This window comes from Anastrepha ludens, chromosome 2 (genome assembly GCF_028408465.1).
Source record: "Anastrepha ludens isolate Willacy chromosome 2, idAnaLude1.1, whole genome shotgun sequence".
Classification (NCBI taxonomy): Eukaryota; Metazoa; Arthropoda; class Insecta; order Diptera; family Tephritidae; genus Anastrepha; species Anastrepha ludens.
The window spans coordinates 121,024,752-121,051,412 of record NC_071498.1 but is presented as its reverse complement, the minus strand read 5'-3'; the positions used below and the strand labels follow the sequence as shown (position 1 = coordinate 121,051,412).

Here is a 26,661-nt window from a genome sequence, read left to right as displayed (position 1 = left end):
AATTTCCGTTTGGAAAACAGTTGCCATTTTCCCCATAGCATAGTCATACTTATTACTATCGTTTAAGTACCATCCAACTCCAGACCCATTTCATGCTTGGGCCCATCGGTAAAGAAAATATCCGTCAAACTCCCTTGAATGCATTCTGGATTACTCCATTGCTCATGCAGTGGAAATCTTACATCAAATTTTCTTCCAAATGAAACTATGGGTATCAGGTCGTCTTTAGGTGCCAAAAACAGTGGGTATTACTGAGATAGCAACTTGAAGATTTCTCTGTGTCCCGAAATTCCGTCTTCGTGCCAGAAACCATATTTATGGAGTCTACACATTGCTTTTATTGCTTCCTATTGTATCTTAAGAACCAGGAGGAGCAAATCAAGCATAGCATTTAGCGCATCGCCAGAGGTTGTACTCATGGCACACGTAATGATCTCGGCTTACTGGAAAAAGCAGTCAAATCATGGACTGATCGAATGGATTATTCAACTCGTAGCGGCGGCGAGCATATCCCGGATCTGATATTCAAAAAATAGATTCGATGAAATTATCGACCAAATTAGCCGCTTGTACAAATTATCTACCAGACTATAATAAAAAAATCATTCCAACTGTTTTCTATTATCATTATAAGCTCTTAAGCTCTTAAAAAAATGCCAGATAGTGCCACGCTAAAGATATTCAACCACCTTAAGAATGTTTTTCATTAGAGCTGTGCAGTTGCAAAACTCTTTATCTACAAAATTAAAATTAGAAACTTGGGCACTTCAAATAGGTTTTTATTCTATCTTCTCACTTTAAGTCTCAACAACTTCACATTTTTTATTCATTTTTCTTTCTTCAAATATTTCTTCTTACCTATTTTCATTAATTTTAAGAGCATTTGTAGAGTGATAATTAATTAGTTTTAAAGTGTTCACTCCTATACTTAAGTCATTTCAGAGAATATGGAATGTCTTGCTTGTTATTTTTGATCGTGAAATCAACTTAGTTTCTAAAAATTGGCGCAAATGATGCATCGATAGAAATCAATAGCATTCCGTATGCCGCTAACACATGTAATATAAATCTATTATATAATATAAAGCAAGACATCTCTCTTGCCAACAAATTCTACTTTGAACTACGTAGACAATTGGGTTGTAAAGTCCTCACTCGACGAAAAAAACGAACACTCTATAAGGCTCTATTTTTGCCGTCCCGAAATAAACCTAAGTACGAGTATGTGCCATTCTTCTGGCAGTATCAGGCCGATATGTCTTCTACTTCTTCTTCTACTTTGGTGCTTGATTTCGATTTGAGATTCGATAAGCCCCTGCACTGCATCAAGGTGGCTGTCCCAGCAGAGGGGCATGGTTTTTACCAGCTCTGAACCTCCCTTTGGTCTTACTCAAAGTTTCGATTACGACTTTCACATTTTCTGTTTATGTATTTTTATAGAGTATTGCTCACAATTTTTCATCATCTTAAATGCTTTATAGAGAAGCGAACATTTCTACGTCCCTCAATGTTGAAGCTTTCATCGTCAGAACGTCAAAACCAAGAATTATTACTGTCAAAAAGCGCTTACCTGCCGTAAACTTCTGCGTAAATACAATGATTTCCGACATTCATTTAATCAGTATTCTTTTAAAAATTAAAAAATTAAAAATATTATTCTAATTTTTGGCATATACAAGTTTTGATACCGAATCGGATATTTTCATAGCTGAAATACTTTAGCGAGCTTTACGACGACATAGACATAGTGCAGCGAATAGAGATCCAGCGGCTATGCTGGCTGGGTCATGTCGTCCTAATGGATACAAACGCTCCGGCTCCGAAAGTATTCGATGCGGTATCAACTGGTGGTAGCAGAGTGGAAGACCTCCTCTGCGTTGGAAAAATCAGATGGAGAAGAACTTGGCTTCACTTGGTGTGTCCAACTGACGCAGGTTAGCACGAGAAAGAAACGACTGGCGCGCTTTGTTAAGCTCGGTTATCGCGACAATTAAGAAGAAAAAGAAATACTTAATTACTACATATGAAAAATCTCGATTTTTTCATTCAAAATATCGTTGAAAGTCTTGTGTCACCATCAACATTTTATCACAAGTGAAGCCAGCAGGCACACTTCCAGCAATGCTCCCCATTCATGAAATATCTTCTTAGCCTTTGCCGAAGTTCAAATATCGGTCGTTTACTTTAATTTTTCTTATTATTATTTGCTTCCACTTTGTCACTTTTGAACACTAAATATTAATTATTTTCTATGGAATTTCGCCATTGGCAATTTGCCAATTATTTCCGTTTCGAGTTGGCCCGCAATCCAATCCAATACCCGTCAATCCGCTTAGTTTCGCACAATCCTGCTGGTTTGTCTTACTTTTGCTTTTATTGATTTTGTTGCAATAATTACAAATTTTATTGCTGATGCCGATAGCATTTATGGCGTTGAAAGGTATGAAAATCTCTTAGTGGATTTGCAGCTGCGGACATGAAATTGCAAGCCAAGCAATTTTGTTTTAATTCTTTAAATTCATGTTGGTTTTGGTTTTGTTGTGCTTGGTGTCACATTTTCAGGTGGTGATTCATAGCTTACTTGAGTTTCATAATTGAAATGAAATTTAGTATTAGCTGTGCAATAATTTTGAGAAGAAAATTAATTAAATTAAATTAAAATTAATTAAATTATTTTGCTTTGTCAGTGAATGGAAACATTGGCTTTGAAAATTCTATAGCTGGAATGTTATAGGTTTAAAACTATTTATTGCGTTGCGCTGTATAATTTTTAAGTTAATACATTTTTACTGCCACTTTGCTTCTAGGTAATTTCGTTGAGAATAGAAGTTTGCTATTAAAAAATTAAAAAATTATGTATTGCGCAAATGCAAGGCAGACATTTTTTATTGCTAAAAAACTATGTACACTATTACTTATATAATTAAATCACTTTACTTATTTATATTGAAAAAGTAGCTAACATAATAAACACCGCAAAGGCAATCCGAATGTTTGATTTTTTGAATTTGCCTATTTTTCTTTTGTTACATTTTGTTATAGTTAGTCGTTTATAATAAAGCTTTGAAGTAACACGTTGCGTTAGATTTTCGGCTCTGTTAATTTACAACATTCATAATATATTTCGTAATTTTTTATAAAAATATAGTTCATTGCAAACCAAAACTTTATAAATAACATTCCAAATTTTGTACGAAATATATTTATAAAAATTAAAAAAAAAATTCAGAAAATTGTCATCCAAATTTTAATACTGGTTTCCTTTTTTTGTTGCTTTATTTAAAAAAAACTTCTGTGTATGCAGTTTTATAACCCATTCAACTTTAGTATATTGAAGTGTAAATTTGAAGTCCCTCAAAAATTCGTTGATTTTTCACAATTTTTTTTACACACGACGTGGAGACTTTTCTTGCTTATAAAAGACTTCCGATGTATGCGAGCAACTACATGTCCAGAAGTTTCTAAATTTAGTTTGGAAAATTACTTTTATTCAATTGAAAGTAAAAAGTGTTGAAAAAATAATACAAAATTAAGAATCAATTACTTTTGCTCGATATGACCAATGCCTTGATTATGGCATTGAGACGGCCCAGAAACGAATCGCAAGCTGCCAGAATGTGAGAATGTGACTTGCAGGTATTTTGTCCCACTCGCAGACAAAGGCTTTTTTCAGTGCCTCGAGACTGGTGAATCTTTTCGCTCGGACCTTGATCTGCAAAATGGCTCAAAGAGAATAATCCATCGGATTCGCGTCTGGTGAAATTGAAAGCCATTGTGTGGACGTTTTGAAGTTCGGAACGTTGTTTTTTAGCCATTCTTGCTTCACACTCACTCGAGCTTTGTGAGACGGTGCCGAGTCCTCTTGAAGCGTCCATGGTCTGCGAATGAAATGTTTGTCTGTCAATGGCTTTGAAGCAACCTACAGAATACTTTCCCAATAATATTTCGCATTTACCTTGACGCCAGGCTCGATGAACATGATTGGAGAGTGCCCATCTGCGGTTACAGTAGCCCAAGCCATTACCTGTGGCGGGTGCTGCCTCCTGGTGGCCAATCGATGACTTAAATTCTCGTATGAACGGTCGATCAAATAAACCTTGTCGTTTTTGGGAGTTTTCGAATTGCTCAATTTGAAAAATGCTCTCGTCAGAAAACACAAAGTTCGGAAATTTACCGCTTTCGGTCAAGCAAAGGAACTACTTCGCTCTCTCAATTCTGACTTGTTGCAGCTTTGGTATGAGATTCTGCGTCTTTTGGATTTTGTAAGGCTTGACTTTGAGATCATTTTTCAGTATGCGGCGAGTGTTTTGGTCAGATATTTGTAGTTCTTTCGCCATTTGATTGGTATTTCGTCGGGGATTTTGCCCAAGTCGCTTCTTCACTTTTTGAACCATTTCAAGTGACGTTGCAGTCCTTTGATGAAAGTAACAAAGTTCCATAGTATTGAAATTTTTATTGCAAGCAAAGTGGCCTGTAAGTGTTCCACTGAGTAATCTAAGCCCATTTTATCGAGTGTTAGAGCAGATTTTATTATGTTGGCATTGAAGTTCAGGAACTTTTTGGAATGCCATTTCAGTTTGTTCTATTCCAGTATTCCATGGTTTTTACTTTTACTTTACCATTTTTGGGTTTCCTGTTTTAAGTTGTCTATGTTAAAGCCGAAGTATGAGGTTGGTCCATTAAATGGCCCTTCCGACCATTTTTTGGCATAAAAGTCTGCCCTCTATTTCCTTTAACTAATTACAATATATTTAATAAATTTTTTTGACTTACAAATTTTAAGTGATCCGTTTCATAGCAACCTCTAGTTGGAGTCTAAGAGCCACTTTAAAGTCGAATTTAGTCCCTAGTGACAGCAGTAATCATGAGCCAGATAAGCTTTAGGGAGTCAACATATTTTTTTGTGAATTTTAGTAGCTGTTCTTAGATATAAGAAAATTTGGCCAAAAACAATAGAGCGAACTTAGCATCACTATAGATGGCAATTGAAAGATTTGAGTGAAAAAGACACATAAAGTTTTTAATAATTGATCGACTTATCAGTAGACCCCGTGAGATGGTTGTTTGACATTTCTTTGTAACAACGTGCAAAATATGCAGTACATACATACTACATACATATTGTACATACATACATATGTAAATGTATACACACATTTACATTTACATCTAAAAGTACTATGCCTGCGACAGTGCGTGTGCGTTCATTTCGCCTCATTACCATTTCAGGTAATTTTCATTTGACTTCAATTCAATTAGCATTTGCGCGTGAAAAAAAGCCAAAGAAAGTGGCGATAAATACCCAAGTATGTAACACACAATAGTTGTGAGGCGTGAACGTATGCGCAGTGGTGGCGTGTGTGGCGTCGCCAATGTGCGTGCACAGACACCAAAATCGAAATTCATTTGAGAAGTAGGCTCATGATTTTCTAAAATTGCCAGCATTGGCACAATGACAGCGCAGACAAATGTACCGCCACAATAAATCTAAGAATTTGTGAAAGAAGTCGACATGCAGCGCTTTAGAAAATAGTAATAAATTTACACACTCGTTTACATACAGACAAACTCGCGCAAGCAGTCAACTGTTTGCACGATAATTCTCATTACATCTATTTTATCCACTTTCATGGCATTCAAAATGCATTGTCATAGTTTCCGCGCGGCCACTACCACCAGCAGCACAGCGCCAGCCTCTGCCCTCAACTGCTCCACTATGGCTTTCTCAGCAGAGAGCAGACAGCACCTTCGACGTAGGCTGGCACTTTGACGAGTTGCGAATAAATTTACCGTTGAATTTATGTCATTCAACTTGTGAATTAGTAACTTTCAGCGCTTATGCCCCGCGCGTCTCACGTCTCGCGGCCACTTGTGACCACCCAATGGCAGCTGACAGGCCATTGAGTGAGTACTGAATGAGTGGTTATGTGTGTGTGAATGTGGCAATACATACATATAAACATGACTAAATACATACACTCATATACATATGTATAAGTAGATCTGCAGTGCTTGTGGTTACTTGCCTCACATCCAAGTGCTCATGCTTTAGCCATTTCTTTTTATTATCTTCTTTCAAGCGGCTGTGGGTGAGAACCGACAAATGTGTAAAAAAGGAAAATAATACATACATCGTTTCGTGATCATGCAAGTACTCTCATGTGTACGAGTAAATATGTGTGCCTGCATGTTGGTTCGTGTACGTTAATTTTCATAACTGGGTAGTTGCGTTCTCGTACTTACAAACATACAAGCATACATACACGCATACATACGTGAGTGCACCGTTGGCCTGACTGCCAATAGATGAAGCTAAATTGTTGTTATTGCAGTTATTCCTGTTGCTGCTGCCCAGTTGGCGAAGTTGACTGTGCGCCAAAACAAAGTCACAAAGCCAAATACATATCCATACACACATACACATACGTGTAACTAGGAAAGGCAGCAACAAAAGCGCCCCAACAAAGCGCAAAGAACGGCTGCTTCAAATTGCTATGTATATGAACTGACTTTTATTTTTATATTTTTGTTATTGTTCAGGCTTATTATTATTTTTTTTTTTTGTTTTTCAGATTTATGTGTCTTGTTGTGGAATTTGTGTCATTCGGATTTTGTCAAATTGTTATGTGTAAAGGTTTTTTCTCTTTTTTAGTTTCCATGCACTTTGGCAACGTGCAGCAATTTTTCTTACATTCATACATACATACACACACATGGCCCTTATGTGCAAATATGCACACATAAATATAAATGTGAATTGGCAAATGCAAAGAAAAATTGTAAGTTACTGAGGAAAATTACTTGGCTCTTACAACAGCAAACCTTGGGCTCAGGAAAAGAGCTGAAATTTGAATGTGTGACCGGGTAAATGCATTTATATTGATAAAATTTTATAAAGGGTGGTTAAATTTCAAGGGCCGATGCTGAATGTGAACCACACCTAAACGGCAACGATACCGTTGGACTTCTTTCTTTGGGGTTATTTGAAAGAAAAGGTGTACGTCGATAAGCCAGCAACAATTCCAGAACTAAAGGATGAGATAATTCGGTACATTAACAGGATTGAACCTCAATTATGCCTCAGCGTCATCGAAAATGTGGAACATCGGATGGAGGTGTGCCGCCATTTGGCCGATACTTTGTTCCATCCGTAATTGAGCTGTACTAATATTATCATAATAGAGAGAAATGACAATAATTTCTTAAAAACAATGTATTTTATTCAAAATCAACACCGGCCCTTGAAACTTAACCACCCTTTATATGTACATGAGTATGGGTATGTGTGTATGTATAGCTTTATACTGACCCACCAACGTCAAAAGCAAAGTTCTACAATTCACTCAAAGCGACGTATCTGATATATAAATGAATGTGCAAGATATATGTCAAACTAGACAGGATTTTCCGAAATAGAGCATTTTTACTATATATGGCTTTGTACTCGTATGTCCAAAAGGTCGATTGTTTTCAAGCTTACATGACAAAAATTGCATATCAGCTGATATACTGTAACACAGTTATTGCACCGATTGGCTTATATCCGAGATAAATAGTTTAAAGAAAAGTGGATACTCTACTTGTCTCTTTAACACGTTGGGCGCGACCCCAGTCCCTGGGGACCAGCAATGGAGATAATCGTCATACTTTTCGTGGGACCGACAATATTATAGTTAAAAGATTAATGTAGTCAAATATGCTTTTAGTGAGCCTTATTGAAGCATTCCAATCAAGATTTTGGCTGGGACTTACACATGTAACAGTGTATAACAACTTTTTTTTGTTGAATTTTTGGCTTCCTTAGACACAAATAATCTTGAATTTTCATCTTAACAACCAGAATTGTATTTCCGAGCTTTATGGACGTCTCCTTCATTTTTGTGTAATTGATGAACAGTTTTTCTTCCGAAATTCCGTAACTGATATTTTTGTTCAGTTACTTCTTGCAAGCGGCGGCGGCCGTAGCCGAATGGGTTGGTGCGGAGTCGGCTTGAAACTGTAGGTCCCCCCAATATCAAGACGCACACCACAAATAGGAGGAAGAGTTCGACCAAACACCCAAAAAGGGTATACGCGCCAACTATATATATATTTAATATATTATAGGGTATATGATCAGAAAGCACCGGGAATGTTTAATTTAAATGAACTGCGCACATGGGAACTGGCCCATATTTTTTTCTTATGTTGGTAAGACTTTTTAACGTCATCTGATCATTAATGTCTGCCTGGCCATCCGGTAATGTGAGCAAACAATCCTTGAATTTTATATGATGATAACGCGCCATCGCACCGAGCCCAAATTGTGTTGGATTATTTGGCCAAACACCAAGTAAATACCATCGTGCAAGTACCGTATTCACCTGATATGGCCCCGTGCGACTTCTTTTTGTTTCACAGTTTAACTCTGTTTTGTTTTATTTAAACTTTTCCGGTACTTTCCGATCATAGGGTATATACTTCTTGATCGCTGATAATAGGCATCTTCTTTTCGCCAAGCGCTAGCAAGTAGCGAATAGATAAAGTAACTGGTATAAATGAACATAAATTGGCAACGCTGGAATAGAGCTGCCTCATATTTCATGTGTTTGTAAGACAGTGAGTTGCACCAGTTTAATGAGGCAAAGCCATAGTCGCTAGCGGCGAATCTTACTCGCTAACTTTGTTGTTGCTTTCGCATGCAAATTCTTCGTCCAGTTAATCGAGGATAAAGATAGAATAAAAGAGGCCTTATATTACTACATTGTCCCATACTTAGAGAACGACCGATTCTGCCGACCGAGGGAAAAGGTCAGAAATATGAGCGCAGCGCTCAATGTTTTAAGAACTTACAAAACAGAAATATTTTTGGAATAATGTTTTTGTTTATTATAATCTGGTAGATGATTTCAAGCCATTTATTTCTCAAATATTATATCCGGCATGTGCCCGCCGCGGCTACGATTTACATGGTCCATTCGATCAGGCCAATTATTGACTACTTTTGCCAATAAATCTGGCCATACGGCGTAAATTTTGGCTTGAATATTGCAATAAATCGATTGTTAAGCGCGGTGTATGGCAGGTTGTGCCGTCTTGTTGCAACCAATGGTCATCGGTATTTAGCTAATTAATTTTTGTAGCAAAATAAAAAAATCGAGATAAATATAGACAGAATTTTCAGAATGATGAGGGGAGTCGACTTAACCATGTCTGTTCGACTGTCCGTCTGTCTCGAGCAAAGACTTAATATTATTGACTAAATTTTCCTCTGCCCTGCTGCAGTTACAAGCTTGAACTCCCATTGTCAATGAGTTAATTCGATTTTAAAAATTAGTAACCTTCCCAATTTGAATTAACATTTTTGAATGAGATTATTCGTACCAGAAGTGTTGATAAATCGAAATATGAACATTCCTTGGAAAACAGGAAAAGTTAGTATATTAATATTTATTAGGTATAGATAGACAGAGGCCAGCAATTAATTATACAGCTTTTCTTATTTCCAAAGCCGACAGACAATCTGTTTTTGAAATATCTTTCAAATTCTTTCCGTTCACAAAACCACAAAGGGTATGCAACAGTGCCATTTCGAGAACACGTGCAACACTTTCTTAAATATAATGAGCCGATTAGTCTACTAATTTTAAGAGTTTTTAACCAAAAGAGAGATTTAAATAAGAAAATATTAATCGATAATAAATCGAATAGTACCGGCAAGCAATATCAACAAATTTGGGAGCCCCTTTCCAAAACCATTTTCCAAATTTATATCGTGGCTCATGAGCAACAGCGATGAATTGATTGATCTTTAGTAATATCAAAATAACCTAAAGAACAAGTAGTGTAATTTAAACATTTGAGTGTAGATGTATCTAGCAATCGTAATATAATAACAGAGGTGCGAGAGAGATACGCAAACGGTGCACAGATATCAGAGTGACTGCCAGAAATCGTGTGGAAGAACTAGTACATGAACGTGGAAAATAAAACACGAATCTACAAAGCAATTGTAAGGCCGATATTGTCTTACCGAGCAGAAGCTCGTGCAGAAAACATGAAAACGAAACAACTGCTGTGGACTACCGAAATGCATGCCTTTAAGGAAATAGCTGGAAAAACTAGACTAGACCATAAAAGGAACGAGTAGATAACAACACAGACAGGGGTGACCGACAATGTAAAATACATAAGAGCCAGACGGCGAGCATGGAACGAACATGTGACACGAGCCCCTAGTAATCGGTTGATAAAAATAGCTCGAGATGGGAGAAGGAAGAAGACGACCAGGAAGACCACCAAAATGATAAACAGAAAGTTGGATATCTACCTCAACAGAAAATCAATCACAACAATGATATGAGGTTTATGCTTTATATTGTACAGGAATGTAAAACAATTTATGTGTAATATCCCTAAATATTAAAATGTATTTATGTATCACTGATCATATGTACACTTTAATGTACAAATATGTATGTATGTATTCTAATTTTTGAGTAAAGAAAAACAGGCAAGGCCCATAATAAAAGATAAAGGAAGAAGAAATCTACGCTTTAAGGCAACTGCTCCAAGAGTTTGCATTCCACGTTGCGTATACGCAGTGTAGGACAAAATGAAACCTAATTTTTAAAAATTCATTAATAAATCAATACAATACGGCTTTTGATAGTACAAAACTTTTAAAATAATCATAGATTTGCGCCTTGTAGTTAAATCTATTAAGTCCAGTCTTCTTAGTGTCGGGTAATGAATTCCATACTCTAACAGTGTTAATGAAAAATAGTCTAGATGATATAAACTAATTAAATTTTGGAACAATGAAACTGTTGTGTCTCCGATACCTTGCTGGTATTGACTTCTCTAACAGACTTCGTCTTTTTTTCATTTATATTGAGGCCCGCTGGTCTTGTAGCTTGCACTAAGCGCATGAAACCGTTCTGAAGAGCCTACTTATTTCTCGCACGAATTACAATGTCGTCAGCGTATGCGCATATTTGTGTCGATTTATAAAATATTGTGCCACATTGAGCTATTTCGTTTCTTGCTGAATGCAGTGGTAAGTTAAATAAAAGCTTTGATAGTGAGTCACCTCACCTCACGCCGGATTTCATTTCGAATTTGTCAGATATTTCGCCATTCATTATTACTTTAGCGTTTGAGTGTATAAGAGTCATATTGATCAAATTTATGTATTTTTATGGTATACCCAGTACTTTTAGGTGATGGTCGATACATTTTCTGTTGAGCTTATCAAACGATTGCTTAAAGTTTATAAAGAGACAGTATAGATTAATGTTGAACTCATAACGTTTTCGAATATCTCCGACATGATAAAGCATTGATCTGTTGACGAGCGTCCTAACGCGCCCAATAGGCGCGTCATCTTCATTATTATTAAGAGCTCATTCCTATCACTCACCAAATCACCACTTTTGTTCTTGTTCTTGCAATCCATCAATCTTAGCTGGAATTGGCTCGTATGATTCTTTATCCGGCGGTAAATAGACTTTTTTTTGTTTTTCATATAATATTTTTTCTTTTATCTATTACGATGTGATCAATTTGCTTAGCAGTATTGTGACCTGGGAACTTCCAAGTTTGTTTGTGCACTCGTTTGTGTTGAAAAGACGTGCCGCTTATAAATAGTCCTTGAAGGTCGGCAAAGTTACATAAACGCTTACTATTATCATTTAAATTTTCGTGTAAAATTTCGAGTGCTTTCCTGCAAATTGCTGTATTATTACAGAATCCTTTCTAATTTTCGCATTCAAGTATTTTGATGTCATTCTCTCCTTGGGAGTGATAAAATAAAACATATAAAACTGTGTACTTAAATTTTTTGTTTGTTTAAAATTTTGGTTATAAATGTTGAAGTTTTGAAGTTTTGAAAAAAATGTGTCGAACTTTTATAAATCGTGAACAAAGTTGCAAACTTAGATTTCCATGGCCCTTGTTATAGAACTAGAACTATATTTTTATAAAAAAGTAGTGAAGATTCAAAAATAAATAAGTAAACAGTCGAAACTTTCCATTACATGGGGTTCTTATAATAATTTCAGCGGGTGTTTAAAAACAAACGAAAATATTACTTTTTAATTTCTGGTACAAATTTGAGCCACGCGTTCAGCTCTAAAATGTTTCTTAAATGACATTTGAGGGGGGTTCTACTGATTTTATTACCAAAAGTTGATGCAATGAAAACATTTTAAACCCAAACGCGATTTGGCTTACAAAATTTACTCAAAAGCCTTGGGTGACAAGTTGATCGTACAAAAAAAGTCTAGTCTTCCATGTCAGCGTGATTAACTCGGTTCAAGAATGAAGTTTTAATTCATGTGAAATTAGTGTTGTTGAGCCAAGTGATCCTAACCCAGTCTTTGCAATTTAATGCATTTTTTTTTTGATGAGTCGAATACTGAGCTCATCTGTACGTCACTGCAGAGCTCTCTTTATGTGTCAGTCGGCGAACCACATTCATATAAACTGAGGTTTTCAATTGTAATACAATTTTTTGGGGCACTCTGTTTTTATCCAATAAAGTCAACTATATTCAATCATAAATAGTAACATATCGGCTTTAAAAATTGTATAATTATAACATACATTACATAGTCACTATTCTATGACAAATCAAATAAAGTACTCATTTTTTGTTGATTTCAACGAATGCTTGAAATTTTTTTTTTGTACGGAAGAGAATCCTTACGTCGTCGACAAAAAAAAAATGTCAAAAATCAGCGCAATTCTTGAGCCACTTCAAACTTGCACTTATTATACTAGAATTTAATGCACTATAAAACTGCATACCTGGATTTTTTCTTAAAATTCTGATTAAAAATGAGAAATTGTGATCAAAATTTGTTGATTTTTTTTTTTTAATTTGCACAGAGTTGAAACTTTAATTCAATGATTTTTGTAGACGAATGAACTATATTTTCATAGAAAAAATATTCAAATTAAATAATAAACAAATAAATTGTCAAAACTTGTTAATGTGTTATAAGCTAGTTATTTAATGGATTAATAGAAAATAATCTGTCGAGTAAAATTTATTTCAAAAAACAATACTTTTATCATTTACATAAATTTGCTTATGAATCTTCTTCAAACTCAACATAGTTTCTTAAAAATAAAACAATAATCTACTATTATTAATCCAAAACTAATTAAAATTCCTACGCAGATAATAAAAGTCTTCATTTGTTTTCCGAACGAAAATCCACCTTGAATATGCAAATTTGATTTGTCACACATTTGGAGACTTCGTGCATATATACTTACTTATATATAAACAAATATATATCCATGCACAATGCCAACTTAAGTGCTGCACATCAGCGCGCATACCAAAGTGTCTAATCAGCGAAACTTAATTAAAATGCGGCAGAATTCAGCGGAGAGGCGACACTTCTGAAAGTGAGACCGCACCTAAAACTGCGACAGGTATTCGAGAGAAAACTCAATGTTTGATGAAATCAGGCATTCATACAAATTAAATTCAAATTGCACAGGCGGGCAAAGTAAAAAATTATGCAAATACAATACACTTTTATGTTTATTATCTGCTTGTAAATCTGTCTGTATGCATTTAATTATATGTTTGTATTTAATACTTACTTCTTTTCGATTTCGAAATTTTACAAACACAAATTAGCGGTTTGTGAAATTATATGCAAATCTATTAATGTATGGGCATTAGGGTGGGGCAATTTATATGGCACTATTTTTTTCAACCGCCGTAGCCGAATGGATCGACGTGTGACTATCATTCGTAAGTGCCCAGCTACGAAACATCGGGCAAGAAACACCAAATAATAGAAAAGATTTTTTCTCATAACGGTCGCCCTTTGGCAAGTAATGACAAGCCTCCGAGTGTATTTCTGCCTTGAACATAGAAGTCATATGCCGAAAAAGCACACCACAATTAGGAGGAGAAGCTCTGCCAAAAAACCAACAAAGAGTGTAAGCGCCAATTAAAAATATATATAGGAGTTTATTTTTTTCATCGATATCATTCCTAGCAGATTCAGCTTCTATATAAAATGATAAGAAAAAAAGTCCATTGGATCATAGCTCTAAAGTCAATCTCGAGCACGTCAAATTTGAAAAGAAGCTTAATTTGTGCTCACACAATTAAGTTAACTCATTTTACAACATTCGCCATATTTTTCACGCTAATTTTTTCGTTAATTTTTGATAAAAATATAGTTCATTGTGTAACTAAAACTTTACAAATAGAGGTTTCAAACTACTATAAAGAATTTACAAATTTTTTTAAAAATTTCCACAAAAATCTAAACCAAAATTTTAAATTTCTTAATCAGAATCTTTATGCAGTTTTATAGCCCTATCACTTTCCTTTTTTTCATTTTTGATAAAAATGTAGTTCATTGTATAACAAAAACTTTATGAAACAAAATTTCAAATTTTGTACGAGACTCACAATAATGTAAAAAATTTCGAAAATCTATCACCAAAATTTAAAATTTTTTAATCAGAACTCTAACAGTTTCACTTCATCTGTTTACAATATTCGCCACAATTTTAAGTAAAAATTTTTTTTTTGTTAATTTTTGTTAAAAAAAAATAAAAAATTATAAAGGGTGTCGGTGTGATGTTCTACCTCTCTGTCACTAATAGCAATTTCTTCTAAAGGGTTTTCCAATAACAGGCGTTATTTTGAATAGCCCGCTATTTCGGCAGATGTCACTTTTGACGCTGTCATTTTTTGATATTTGACAAGAAGAAACCACGCCATTAATAAAAATGGAAAAATTATTAAAATTCACTATAAAAATGGTGAAAATTTGGCAGAGACGGTTCGTAAAACTCGAACATTTTTGGGTCATCGTGAAGCACCTTGTCGGATGGCAATACAGAAATTGGTGAAAAAAATCGAGCTGTTGGGACAAGTTAGTGATGTGAAGAACAAAACCCGTGCACGCCGCTCAAAGACAGCTGAAAATATTGCTGTTGTAGCCGAAAGTGTTGAAGAAACCCCAGTTTTGTCATTACACCGTATTTTGCATAAAGATTTGGGTCTTAAGGCTTATAAAATCCAGTTAACACAAGAACTCAGGCCGCCCGATCATCAACAACGTCGTGTCTTTGTTGATTGTGTGGTTGAAATTCATGAAAATGATCTGGAATTCTATCGAAAAATCTTCTTGAGTGATGAGGCCCATTTTCACCTTGGTGGCTTCGTCAACAAGCAAAATTTTCGGATCTGGGGCTCAAAAAATCTAAGTGTTATTGTTGAAAAGCCTATATAGCCTCAACGTGTGACTGTTTGGTGTGGTTTATGGTCCGGCGTAGTCATTGGGCCTTACTTTTTCGAAAATGAAGCTGAAGCACGAGTTACGGTCAATGGATTGCGCTATCGAGAGATGATTAACGATTTTTTATGGCCGGAGTTGGATGGTATTGATCTGGACAACGTTTATTTTCAACAAGACGGCGCTACGTGCCACACAAGCAACGAACCCATTGATCTTTTACGGGAATAACACCTCTTATTGGAAATCCCTTTACTTCAGAGTATAAATTTCTAATGTCAAACATTATCCGAAATTCCCAAATTACCAGAAATTTTCACTAATATTCTACATTTTTTTAATCAAAAAGACTTAATTAGAAAACTTAGTGCAATAAAGTGAAAGTTTAAAGTCGCTTAAGAATTGCGTAGATTTTTGAGAAGTTGTTTTTTTTTTATGCAAACGGCGTTGAGAACCTCCTCCCATATAAAGCACACATTCGAAGATCTTTTATATGGAAGGAAATGCTTGAATAAAAAGAAATTATTTTTAATAAAAATTTTTTATTTCTAAAATTGGATGATGGCGCTCTAAAGCAAATTATATGTTATGCGTTAATATTTTAATAGGAAAGTGACCGGATATGTTTTTTTACAACATATAAAAATAAAAATTGGAAACAAACATATCTATCTTGCTGATCAAAAATTGATGCAAGAAAAAAATTATTCGCACCGAAAAAGTTGCAAATAAAAGTTTTTATGAAAAAAAAAATAATAATAAAAGCCTTCATAATATAGTATTGTACTTAAGAGGTTACATAAAGTTAGAAAGCGGAAAAAAAGCGAATTTTCCAGAATTTTTTTCGAGAAAACTTTTAAATGTATTGATTTAAAAATTTTGTACGTGGTATATGTTATTTTTTAACTGCATTTTAAGACTTAGCATTATTATTAAGACTCAGGCGGGAGGAGACAAATGGGAGGAGGAGCTCGGCCAACACCCGAAAAGGGTATTCGCGCCAATTATATATATATATACTAGCATTACCCCGTGGGCTTCGCACCACTATACATAAAATGTTTTTTTATATCGCAAAAAATTTTTCATTTAAGTTTTCTTTATAGAACTTGTAAAATTTTTAAACTGTTTTTGATTTTTTTTATTCAACATACTTCTAGATGTCACAATAGCCTTTTCTGTACTTTTTTAAAATTTGATTGTATTGGTCACCTATATACAGGTAAGGTGAAAGAGCCGATAAAAACTTGTAATTAAACTTTGATTCTTTAATATCCATTTCAATTTTTTACGCTAAATAAATTATGCTAAAATAAATAAAGTTAAAAATGTTTTCACAGTTCCTCCTTTAGCATTCAATTTTTTATTATATTTTCGTCCAAAATGTCTTGCAATTCGATAAAAAATTTATTGCTAAAAAGATTTGATTTTTGAACACAATAACTTACAAAATAAAATGAAATAATTTTTATTTTTATTTCGGAAAAAGAAAATCAACGTTTAATTTAATACAATTGTATACACAACATTTTTTGTTTTATTTTGTGGTGCATAAATAAACAAATTTTTTGGCGTTCCAACTCTCGAACATGCAACGTACAGTTGGCCGTGGGAAAAGCAAGTTTCCTCTAAATTAACTCCACACACCTGGAGCGTTTGCCCTTGGGCTTTGTTTACGGTCATAGCAAAAGATAGCCGAACAGGAAATTGAAGACGTTTAAATTCGAATGGCATGTCCGTTGGTATTAATGGGATGCGTGGTATTGGTACAATTTCACCTTTTGCTTTGCCAGTGAGAATTGTCGCTTGAATTAAATTAGGCATCAATTTCTTCACTGAAAGTCTCGCCCCCTTACAAAGTTTCGGTGTATTAAGATTTCGGAGAAGTATAATCGATGAACCAACTTTCAAATTCAAATTATGCGGTGACATGCCTGGTGGTTCCAAAGAATTTAAAAATTCGACCGGATAATTGACTGCGTCTTCATTATTCATAGCAGTATCAATGGATTTATATGTTACCGAATCACCTGGTAAGTTTTCCTGGATGTGGAAATTGATTTCATTGACATTGATATTTTTTGGTGCTAAAATTGCACGTTCTCGTAACCAATAATGGTTATTATAATTTTGAACAATATTTGGGAAAACGCGATCAATGAGTTCTTGTTTTGATGTTACAATTATGCAAAAATTATTCGGTAACATGATAAACCCATTTTGATCACTTGCAATTTTTCCATCGCCAATCTTCAGCAATTGCATTGAAAACTCACGTGCTGATGAATCATTTTGAAGACGCACACGCATGTTGGTCGTCAACGAAAGCCTTTGTACGTGTGCCCACAAAAATGAACTTTTCAAACATGCATTAATTTCATCAGCTGGTGTTGATCTCGGAATAACAGGCAACGTTTGACGAAAATCACCAGATAACAATATTAATGCACCGCCAAACAGCTGTTGACTCTGTCTCAAATCTTGCAATGTTCGAATTAAGGCTTCCAAAGATTTTTTATGGGCCATTGGACATTCGTCCCATAAAATAATCGAAGCTTGTTGCGAGACTTTAGCCATTCCAGAACTCCTTGAAATATTGCATGTTGGTGTTTCAATTGCTTGCATGTTCAATGGCAATTTCAAGGCGGAATGTGCTGTGTGGCCGCCATCAAGTAATGTAGCTGCAATACCGGAAGAAGCAAGTGCCAATGCGATTTTTCGTTCCGACCGAATCGTTGCCAATATCAATGATATCAAAAATGTTTTTCCAGTGCCGCCAGGTGCATCCAAAAAATACAATCCACCAGTGTTGTCATTGACAGCTTGCATCACTTTGTCATATGCATCTTTTTGTTGATCATTTAATTGTGGAGTATACGTTTATAAGAACGCACGCAATTCATCATGATCGAATTGCTGTTCGCGTTGCAATTCTCGTTCAAATAAATCATGCATTGGACGATTTGGTTGAGTCAATCCTAATTGCCCTAATGCTTTATTTGCAATAGTAAGGCACAAATCTTCGATCATTATCAAGGCTTCATTATACATTTCCAATGTCAGCAGCAATGCAGGATCATTGTAACGATGTTGAAGTCGAATCAAAATGTCTTCAGCCATGAAATCTTTGTATTTATTCCACAATTCCAGTGGATTTGATGGAAAACATGTTGATATTATGATCGCAAATAGCATACGAATTGGATTTGGTGGAGATGAAATTGATGCATCACGAAGCGTAGCATCCCAATGCGTATCATCTTCCAGCAAATGCAATTGTTGACATGCTTCACGGTATGTGGCGCACATTTGACCATTGATACTTCGTAAACGTTGGAATGATTGGGTTCATGTACGTTCACCAACAAAAGTCGCAAGTAAAAACAATCAATATTAGCTGGACTAACTGTATAAATGCGTCCTAAAGCATCTGTTCGAAAAATACCTGGATAACCATCAACAGATGTGCCTTGTTTGCGACGTTGAAATTTTTTTGTTGATGCATTCCATGTGAAATAGTGTGGCACTTCCGAATATAGCAAAGTCCTGGCAAACTCATCCGTTTCACATAACTGGAAAAAAGCTGTCAGTGTAGTTGCTCGTGGCTCTACTGCTCTTTGTGCGGCATTTGCAGCAGTGAAGTAAACACGTTGGCCGTTTTCAAGATGAACTGTCAAATGTACATCAACCGGATATCTGTCATGAATTGGAAACGATAAAATACGCCATACAGCTTCATTCGTACTAATATAGCGCCCCATTTGATACTGCAAAATTTCATCATGACTATTTTCAGGAGCCACTCCAAAAACAGCCATTTCGCTGCCCTTATTCACATAATTGCAAATATATTTGATTGATTTTACAGAATTGCAATATTCTACATTTATGTGAGCGTTGAACATTTTTGACAGTATCGGTGAGTACGGAACTATCCACCGGTTATCGATTTCAACGTCTTGATTTTGAAGTTTAATTACAGTTGATTTACCGTTGTCTTCAGTTGATCGTCGACGATACTGTGGATATCCATCATCTCCTGTAATTGTTTCAGCAATCATTTGTTTTGGAAAACGTTTCGAACATTTACCATCAATCATACAGGGAGAATTTCGATTAATATCACCACAGGGACCGTGAATCAAATTTTTCGTGACAACTTCGAATAATCCTGGGTCGATGGTTTGATCTGGAATTTCGGCCGATATGACAGTATCAATCATATCAGGTGTTATTTTGTGTACCAACCAAATCAAGATATGTGCGTGAGGTAAGCCCCTTTTTTGCCACTCTATGGTATACATAAAGCACCGCATTTCTCCAAATACACGGAGTTTGACAATCAGATCCATTAATTTTTTCAATTTTTGTTGAAATACACGGGCCGTTATGTCATGCCGATCTTTTGGCACCTGACCATCAAATAAACAATCAGACACATCGACCCACTTCGGATGGCATGTAAATGTGATGAATAGATCCGGTCGCCCATAATTTCGTACATATGTCATCGCATCTTGCGTATATTCATGCATATGACGTGGGCTACCAGCATATGATGATGGTAAAATTGTGAAACGGCCGATATCATTCACATTTGTATCATTGATTATTGCGTCACGCAAATGTATGTATTCCTCTGATCTCAATCGGGCTTGATTGTGACGGATGAAATTGAATTGCTCACTTTCAATTTTGGCGTACATATCGACGATATATTGATGCGAAAGTTGATTGAATCGCAAAATAAAATTGTTTTCTTGAGGGCGAATCATCAATCGATACGAATAAAAATTCATCGCACTGACGGTTTTCGTTGATTTTTGACCTGTAATGCAAAAATTAATTAGGGTATGAAAATTATTTAAAAATCATATTTAAACAAAAATAAAATGTGTATGTACCAGTTGTTGGATTTATCATTGGTATGTTGATATGATAGCCATCGTCCCCTCTCCAAAACAAAATGGGGTATTGCAATGCATCATAACAGCGATGGAGTTCTGAAATACGTTGTAATTGCTCATTTCAACGATACAAAACAATATCTCGTGGCCGAAACTGTTCACCAACCACAACAATGGCTACTTCATCAATCGTTGGTACATTAAATCGTCTGGCGTGCTCCCCAATTGGTGGTTTATCGGTTTTTATTATGATTTTGTGGCCATCGGTGGGCATCAGATCGAGTGCCACTTTGAACAATTTCACCAATTCATTGTGCTGATGGAACATTGTTTGCAATTCATTCACGATTGATCTTCTCGTATTCGTCGAAATTTCACAGCGCTGATCTAATTCTCGATTCTCATCACCAATAAAATATAATTGCAAAAATTGATGGTCACCATCTGGGAATGGTAGCAAAGACCCAGCTCTATGGTATATTTGACCTTGAATCTGTAAAATTCGAGAAATATATGTAGATAACGGATCTTAATTTTTAAAAACATCGAACACAGGGACGGAACATAAATTAAATATGATATTGTTTATTCCAAACGAGGTAATAACCTTAAACGTCGGTATAAATCCATCTCTTATAATATTTGTAGCTCCAAAAGATGTCATTTGAAAGCATGAATTATATTTTTTAATGTGTAAGAGGAAATGCTTCGACGTTGGTGAATTGCCAAAAACCAATGAATGCAAAGGTTCTGGCTGAAGTTCTAGCACCCGCAATTTGACTTTCTCACCAGCACAGCACATACCAGGCGTTTCGTTTCTGAATTTAATTGCTTTGCAATGTATACATTCTATATTCATTTGGCCAATGTAGGCATGCATGCTGGAATCAATGGTGGCATTGTAATTGAAAGCCGCGCGTTCCATTTTACGTATATCATAAACGGACGTACGCCCACGACGGTTTCTTGGTGCTTCACTATTAACCGACTGATTTCTCCATCTGTGTCGTGTTTCCACTTCATTTCGTCGAACACGATCTTCTTCACTTTGTGAGCTTCGATTTAACGCTGTAGCATTTGATTGACGTGAACGTCTGCCAATGTTTGCTCGTCTTGCACGTGGCATTCTTTCAATACAATATATTAATAACTTTTTATATATATAGATTGAATGTAACAGCAAAACATTCAAAATTATTTCAAGAAACAATATATTACTAATTGAATGTAAAAGCAAAATATTGAAAATTATTTCAAGAAACAGTATATTACAGGCATTTCGTATGAGAGGAAACCATTACTCACATAAAATGTAAGGAACGGCTGCACCGATTTCGATCAAACTTCACACAAACCACCTCCTCAAAGATAGAAAATAACTCTAAAATTTTTGTGTTAATCGGTTCAGCGGTTCTTGAGTTATAAGATTACCAAGGAAATGTAACTTCTTTTTATATATATAGATTAGTAAAAATATTTATTTGGAAAGGAGCTACAGCTGATATCCGGGAGCTCCGTCGTTTTGCAATGACCACTATATCTCTGAACTGGATCATCTGAAATTAAAAAAACCAAACAGATTTCGTTAAAGTTATGTTAAATCCAGTAATTAATCGAAGGAATAAACAAAATAAATTTTGTTGACAAAATGGCGGTTTCTCACAAACAAAAATCGATTTTTGGCCAAAATTTCGACCTTAAATTGTTTATAAAAAAAAAAATATTTATCGGTGAAAAAAAATTTTCGATTTGTTACTAAAAAATATATTTAGGAACCTCGTGTTAAAATTTGAGGCTAATCGATTTAGCCGTTTTTGAATAATGTTGGCCACCACCTTTGAAAACACGATTTTGAGAAAAACGCGTTTAAAGTTCGAAAAGCACTTTACATGGGATACAATTTTTTTTCAAATTTGTGTGAAAAATAGGTATTCACCGAAACGATATTAAATTTTCTGTGTGTATTATGAAATATATCGTCCCCTTAGTATTAAAATAGCCTATAAATTTTTTGATGTTTTGAGAAAATGAATTTCAAACTTTTTGTCAAAAGTAGCTCTCACTCAAATCTCGTTATGTCTGTAAATATTTATTATTTTTTGACTGACGTTTTGACCCACTTTGTGGAAATAGAATTTGATAAAATTTTGACCACATGTAAAATCGACGATGGAGAATCCAAAAATTCAATAAAAAAATAATAGCCTATGAGCACATAGGCTATTGTTATACTAAGGGGACGATATGAAATCGATTTTTTGAAAATTCTACCTTTATATAATCCCTTAAGTTAGTAGTAATACCCACATTCACTTCGTATTAATTAAAGTTAACTTCTTTTAAAATTTTGGGTTCTCTAAAATTACTCTAGAGCTATGCTCTAGTGAGCTTTTATTCTTCTAATTTTATGCAGAGGAGAATCCGAACCTAGGAACTCAGAACGATGTGGCGAAAAAAGTTGACCCGCCCTAATGTACACATACCCACTAAATATGTATGTAATTAAAAGTCAAGGTAGTTTGGCGCTAAGGGTCATAGTGAGCCTACACGCATGCATTCGCATGTATGGGTACTTATTACAGTCTTGGTACTGTAAAACTAAGCCATTTAATTGCGCAATGCTAACCTAGCGACACATATCAGAGATTAAATTTCAGAGTTTGTTTAATAATTTGTGGCCTTGACGAAAAACACAAGCTAATGAAATTATATTATATTTTAACACATTTTCATCATGTTTGCACCTACATATGTATGTATGTATGTACATATGTAAATGCTATGCATGGAAAAGTATTTGACTCTTTACATACATAAATAGGCCGGTAAATAATAAAATCGTGCTGCAAACGCATCAGATGTACATTTATAGTAAATTTTTTTAGTTGTACGTGCCCTAGAGTGTGTCAATTTTGTGGAGCATTTCTACCAAACATAAATATTACAATAGTTGGCCGAAAATGTTTTGTTTAATTTTGTATGAATTTTTGTTCTTGCATTAATTGGGGTCACAACGTCAACTAAAAGCCAGTCGAACCTATACAGCGCACCAGTGTTCAAGAGTATCATAATGTATATTTGTTACGGTTGTTTGTACGAATCCAATGGAATCAAGATATATATCAACATACCAGTTGATGAAAAAGTTTCCGGAATATATTCAGAAATTTCAAAATACCTCAAAAGTGATATTATCGCCTGCAAAGTACTCCCGCACTTACTGCCAGCGTTTGATCCAGCTCACGCAACATTTCTGGAGCTCTATTTTCTGTACAGCCATCAGAGTCATCTTCGATTTTTCCATTACTTGCTTTCGGCTGTTAAAATACGTTCCTCGTAGTGTTTTTTTGAGTGGATCAAACAGAAAAAAGTCGCAGAGAGCCGTGTCATATGAATTGGATGGCCGCTCGATGGTATTCGGTTCGTTCGTCGTGCAAAATTCATGATTAGTGATGGACTCTGTGGGACAGGACGTTATTATAGTGAAGAATCCACGAGTTGTTTACCCACAAATCCTTTATTTTTTTGCGAATTGTTTCATTTAAACGTTTCAGAATGCCCAAATAATAGTCCTTATTAACTGCCTAACTGCCATTGTAGTCCATAAGAAACGTGAGCATCGCTTTTTTTTACTGAGAACATCGTGTTTTTTTGGTCTTAGCTCATTCTGAGCTCTCCACTCACTCGACTACTTGTCTGATGTCTGTATTGCGTGTCGTCCTCAAAAATCCACATCTCGTCGCCAATAATGATGCGTTTGATAAATTTTGGGTCGAATTCAGCCTTGGAAATCATGTCTCTGGCGATGTCAACGATGCCCCTTTTTTTGCATGAAATTCATTCATGAATTTTTTTGTGACCAACTTTGCAGCAACATGGCGCAAGCCCATGCCTTGAACGGATCCATAAGCAATGTTCAAGCCCTCTGCCAGTTCTCTGGTAGTTAATTTGCGGTTATTGCCAACTTTTCTTTCATTTTATTGATGCCTTCATCAGTTTTCGATGCCGATGGCCTACCGCTACGTTTGTCATCCTCAATGGACTCACAATCTGTTCTGAAGCGTTCAAGTCACTCGTAAATGGCTATTTTCTTAGATTATCGTTACCGAAACAGTTTCTCAACTTTTAATGTAAAATTTAATACAAACTCGTTATTGTAAATTTGCATTCCATTTTTGAAATTGTAAAAAAATCGAAAACACGCAGAGGTAGATTTACTCAAGAGGGCGTAACTTTTACAAATAGCAAGAAATGGTGATGAAATTTTGGTAGGATTGTTAATCACAGATGTGGCAACCTTGCAGAGGAAATCAAACTCTAATCAATTGACTTAGAGCGTCATCTGACGGTCAAGATGTTCAGCACATATATCAAAATATTTGCGCATTAAGCCCAAGCAGAAATATTCTTTTACGTTTGATAAGCCCTTAGCTCTCAAGTTGAGCTTTAGCACACCTTATCATTTGATATGAACCATTTTCTCAAACACAAGTTGAAGATTATTTAAGAAATCATTAATTACTTTCCAGCTGCTTTTATATTTTCCCTCCAATTTTATTTTATATACAAAACTGTTATTTAAAAAAGTTTAAATAATTAGTAAAAAGTGGCAGGTATTTTGGTCGTTGCTAAGTATTCACTTTTTAAACTTATCGACTCACTTGTAAGTTTTCAATTAAGTCAAAAATGGAATGAATTTTATTATACTTAATTAATCTCTTTTAAAAAAGCTTTTATAATTAAATTTTAATCTATATAATTAATGAGGGCATCAACCTGAGCTTTTACAAGCTTGAGTTAATTTATTGTTTTGTACTTTATTGGCTTCTTTACCTACATATATTGGGAGAGATTTTTTATTTATATATGACAATACTTTATTGGAATTGATTTTCTATCTTTTAAGGGGTTAGGAGTAGTCAGAATTTTCAAAAAATTGGATTGGTTTTTTTTGCGTTTTCTTAAAGTATAATATCTTAAAAATATTACATGAAAAATGAATCCGACAAATACTTTTCGAGTTATTCAACAATTAACAAAGGGCGCTCGGGCGCTCCGGAGCGTTCGAGAAATCTTTAAATGCGTTCTTCTCAAAATTATATTTTTTGAACTGGTGATCACTCTAACTAAAAAGCATCCTAGTAGATTTCAATAAAATGTATACTGCTTTTGAAAAACATAAAAAAACTCGTGCCTGATCGAAGGATCCAAATTTAATTTTTTAAAATAATTAGTTGTCGGTTTTTTTCTCGAAAATCTGAAAAATATTTCCTAAGGCCATCATATTGTTAATTTTGAGCCACGAATTTTTTATGATTAAAGGGTCAAGGGGTTAAGGAATTATGTTAGCTTTTATGATTTACTTCGTTTATCTCTAATTTTGGCTTTTTATATCCAAACACTCAATTATGATGACCTGAGGCTCATGTCGAAGCTGCACTCTCTGGATCAATAATTTTAGCTGAAGTTATATTAAAGTTAGGTGGCTATGGCGGGTTGTTTTCTTTTTTACAAGTTAGAGGAAGAAAGTATTGAATAAAATAATAAACTAAGTAAAGTTATAAAATGCAAAAAAGTGCGTGTAGCGTAGTACACATAACAGAAGTGAAACTTTCAAGGCAGACAAAGAAAGAGGGAGAGAGCCGAGAGCGAATGAGAGAGAGAGAGAGAGAGAGAGAGAGGGAGAAAGAATATATATCTAAATAAATTCACAACATTTGCAAAGAATACAAATAGTCAAAATTTACAAAAAACGGAGAAGGATCGACCGGTGTAGGTAAACCTCCGGACACAAACCGTGGCAGCAACGCGCACTACTTCGAGCGTTTATCACCAGCACAAACGCAGCGATTCCAGGACCGCAACAACGCCACAAATTACCGCAAGGCAATACCAATAATTCCGACGCCGGGGTGGATAACACTTTACATTACGCACAAGCACTAGCCAGGAAACGTAAATAAGCGCCAAAAAGTAGACACCAAAAAATTGGGACAAAAAACGCGCCAAACAGTAGGCACCAAGGAAATATAACGCCAAAAAGTAGACACCAAAAATATATTTCCTACAAGTTTGCACCAACAAACAAGCGCCAAAAAGGAGGCAGTGTTATTTCTTACCAGAAATTAGCAACCACAATTTCTAAGATATATATAAAGTATAGCTCTCTCTCTCCTTTTCCTGTACTTTACTATCTTTTTTCTCTCTCGCGGAACGAAAATGCCCAAAACGTTGCATGGCCTTGAAATTTTACCCTCCATTCTCGCTCGTCCATTGACGCCTAAGAAGTTTCACTGCAATACAAAAATATTTCATTTGACACCAATTCGAGAAATTCTCCTTAATTGGAGAACTACTAGTTTCACAACTTGATATCTAAGAAAATCTCGGTGTAAAAAAGGTACCCCTTAAGTTGAGAGTACTACTGTATCAGTAATCCGCTTGTTGAGTTGTTGTTGAGAATTGATGGCCACCATATGGTGATGGCGTGCTGGTAG

At 35.2% G+C, this 26,661-nt stretch overlaps 2 protein-coding genes across 2 annotated transcripts in view; one reads left to right on the top strand and one right to left on the bottom strand.

The window, feature by feature from the left end:
- LOC128855234 (ATP-binding cassette sub-family G member 8) overlaps window positions 1–26,661 on the top strand; it is a 95,552-nt gene that overhangs the window by 27,024 nt on the left and 41,867 nt on the right. The window lies entirely within an intron of this gene.
- On the bottom strand, window positions 5,218–19,480 carry LOC128854731 (uncharacterized). Its single transcript, XM_054089053.1, has 4 exons — window positions 18,624–19,480; window positions 18,152–18,579; window positions 16,905–18,103; window positions 5,218–5,487 (listed from the first exon to the last, which is right to left on the bottom strand). Exons 1-4 carry the CDS (start codon window positions 19,478–19,480, stop codon window positions 5,218–5,220), a joined length of 2,754 nt encoding a protein of 917 aa, XP_053945028.1.

Excerpts from the sequence above, each read along its gene's own strand:
- LOC128854731 (XM_054089053.1), bottom strand. The coding sequence starts at position 19,480 with ATGATTGATACTGTCATATCGGCCGAAATTCCAGATCAAACCATCGAC. Across the intron at positions 18,580-18,623 it reads TGTTTTTACTTGCGACTTTT|TATCAATGGTCAAATGTGCG; the intron begins GTTGGTGAACGT and ends ACGTTTACGAAG. Across the intron at positions 18,104-18,151 it reads ATTCGATCATGATGAATTGC|ATGCATATGACAAAGTGATG; the intron begins GTGCGTTCTTAT and ends ATCAACAAAAAG.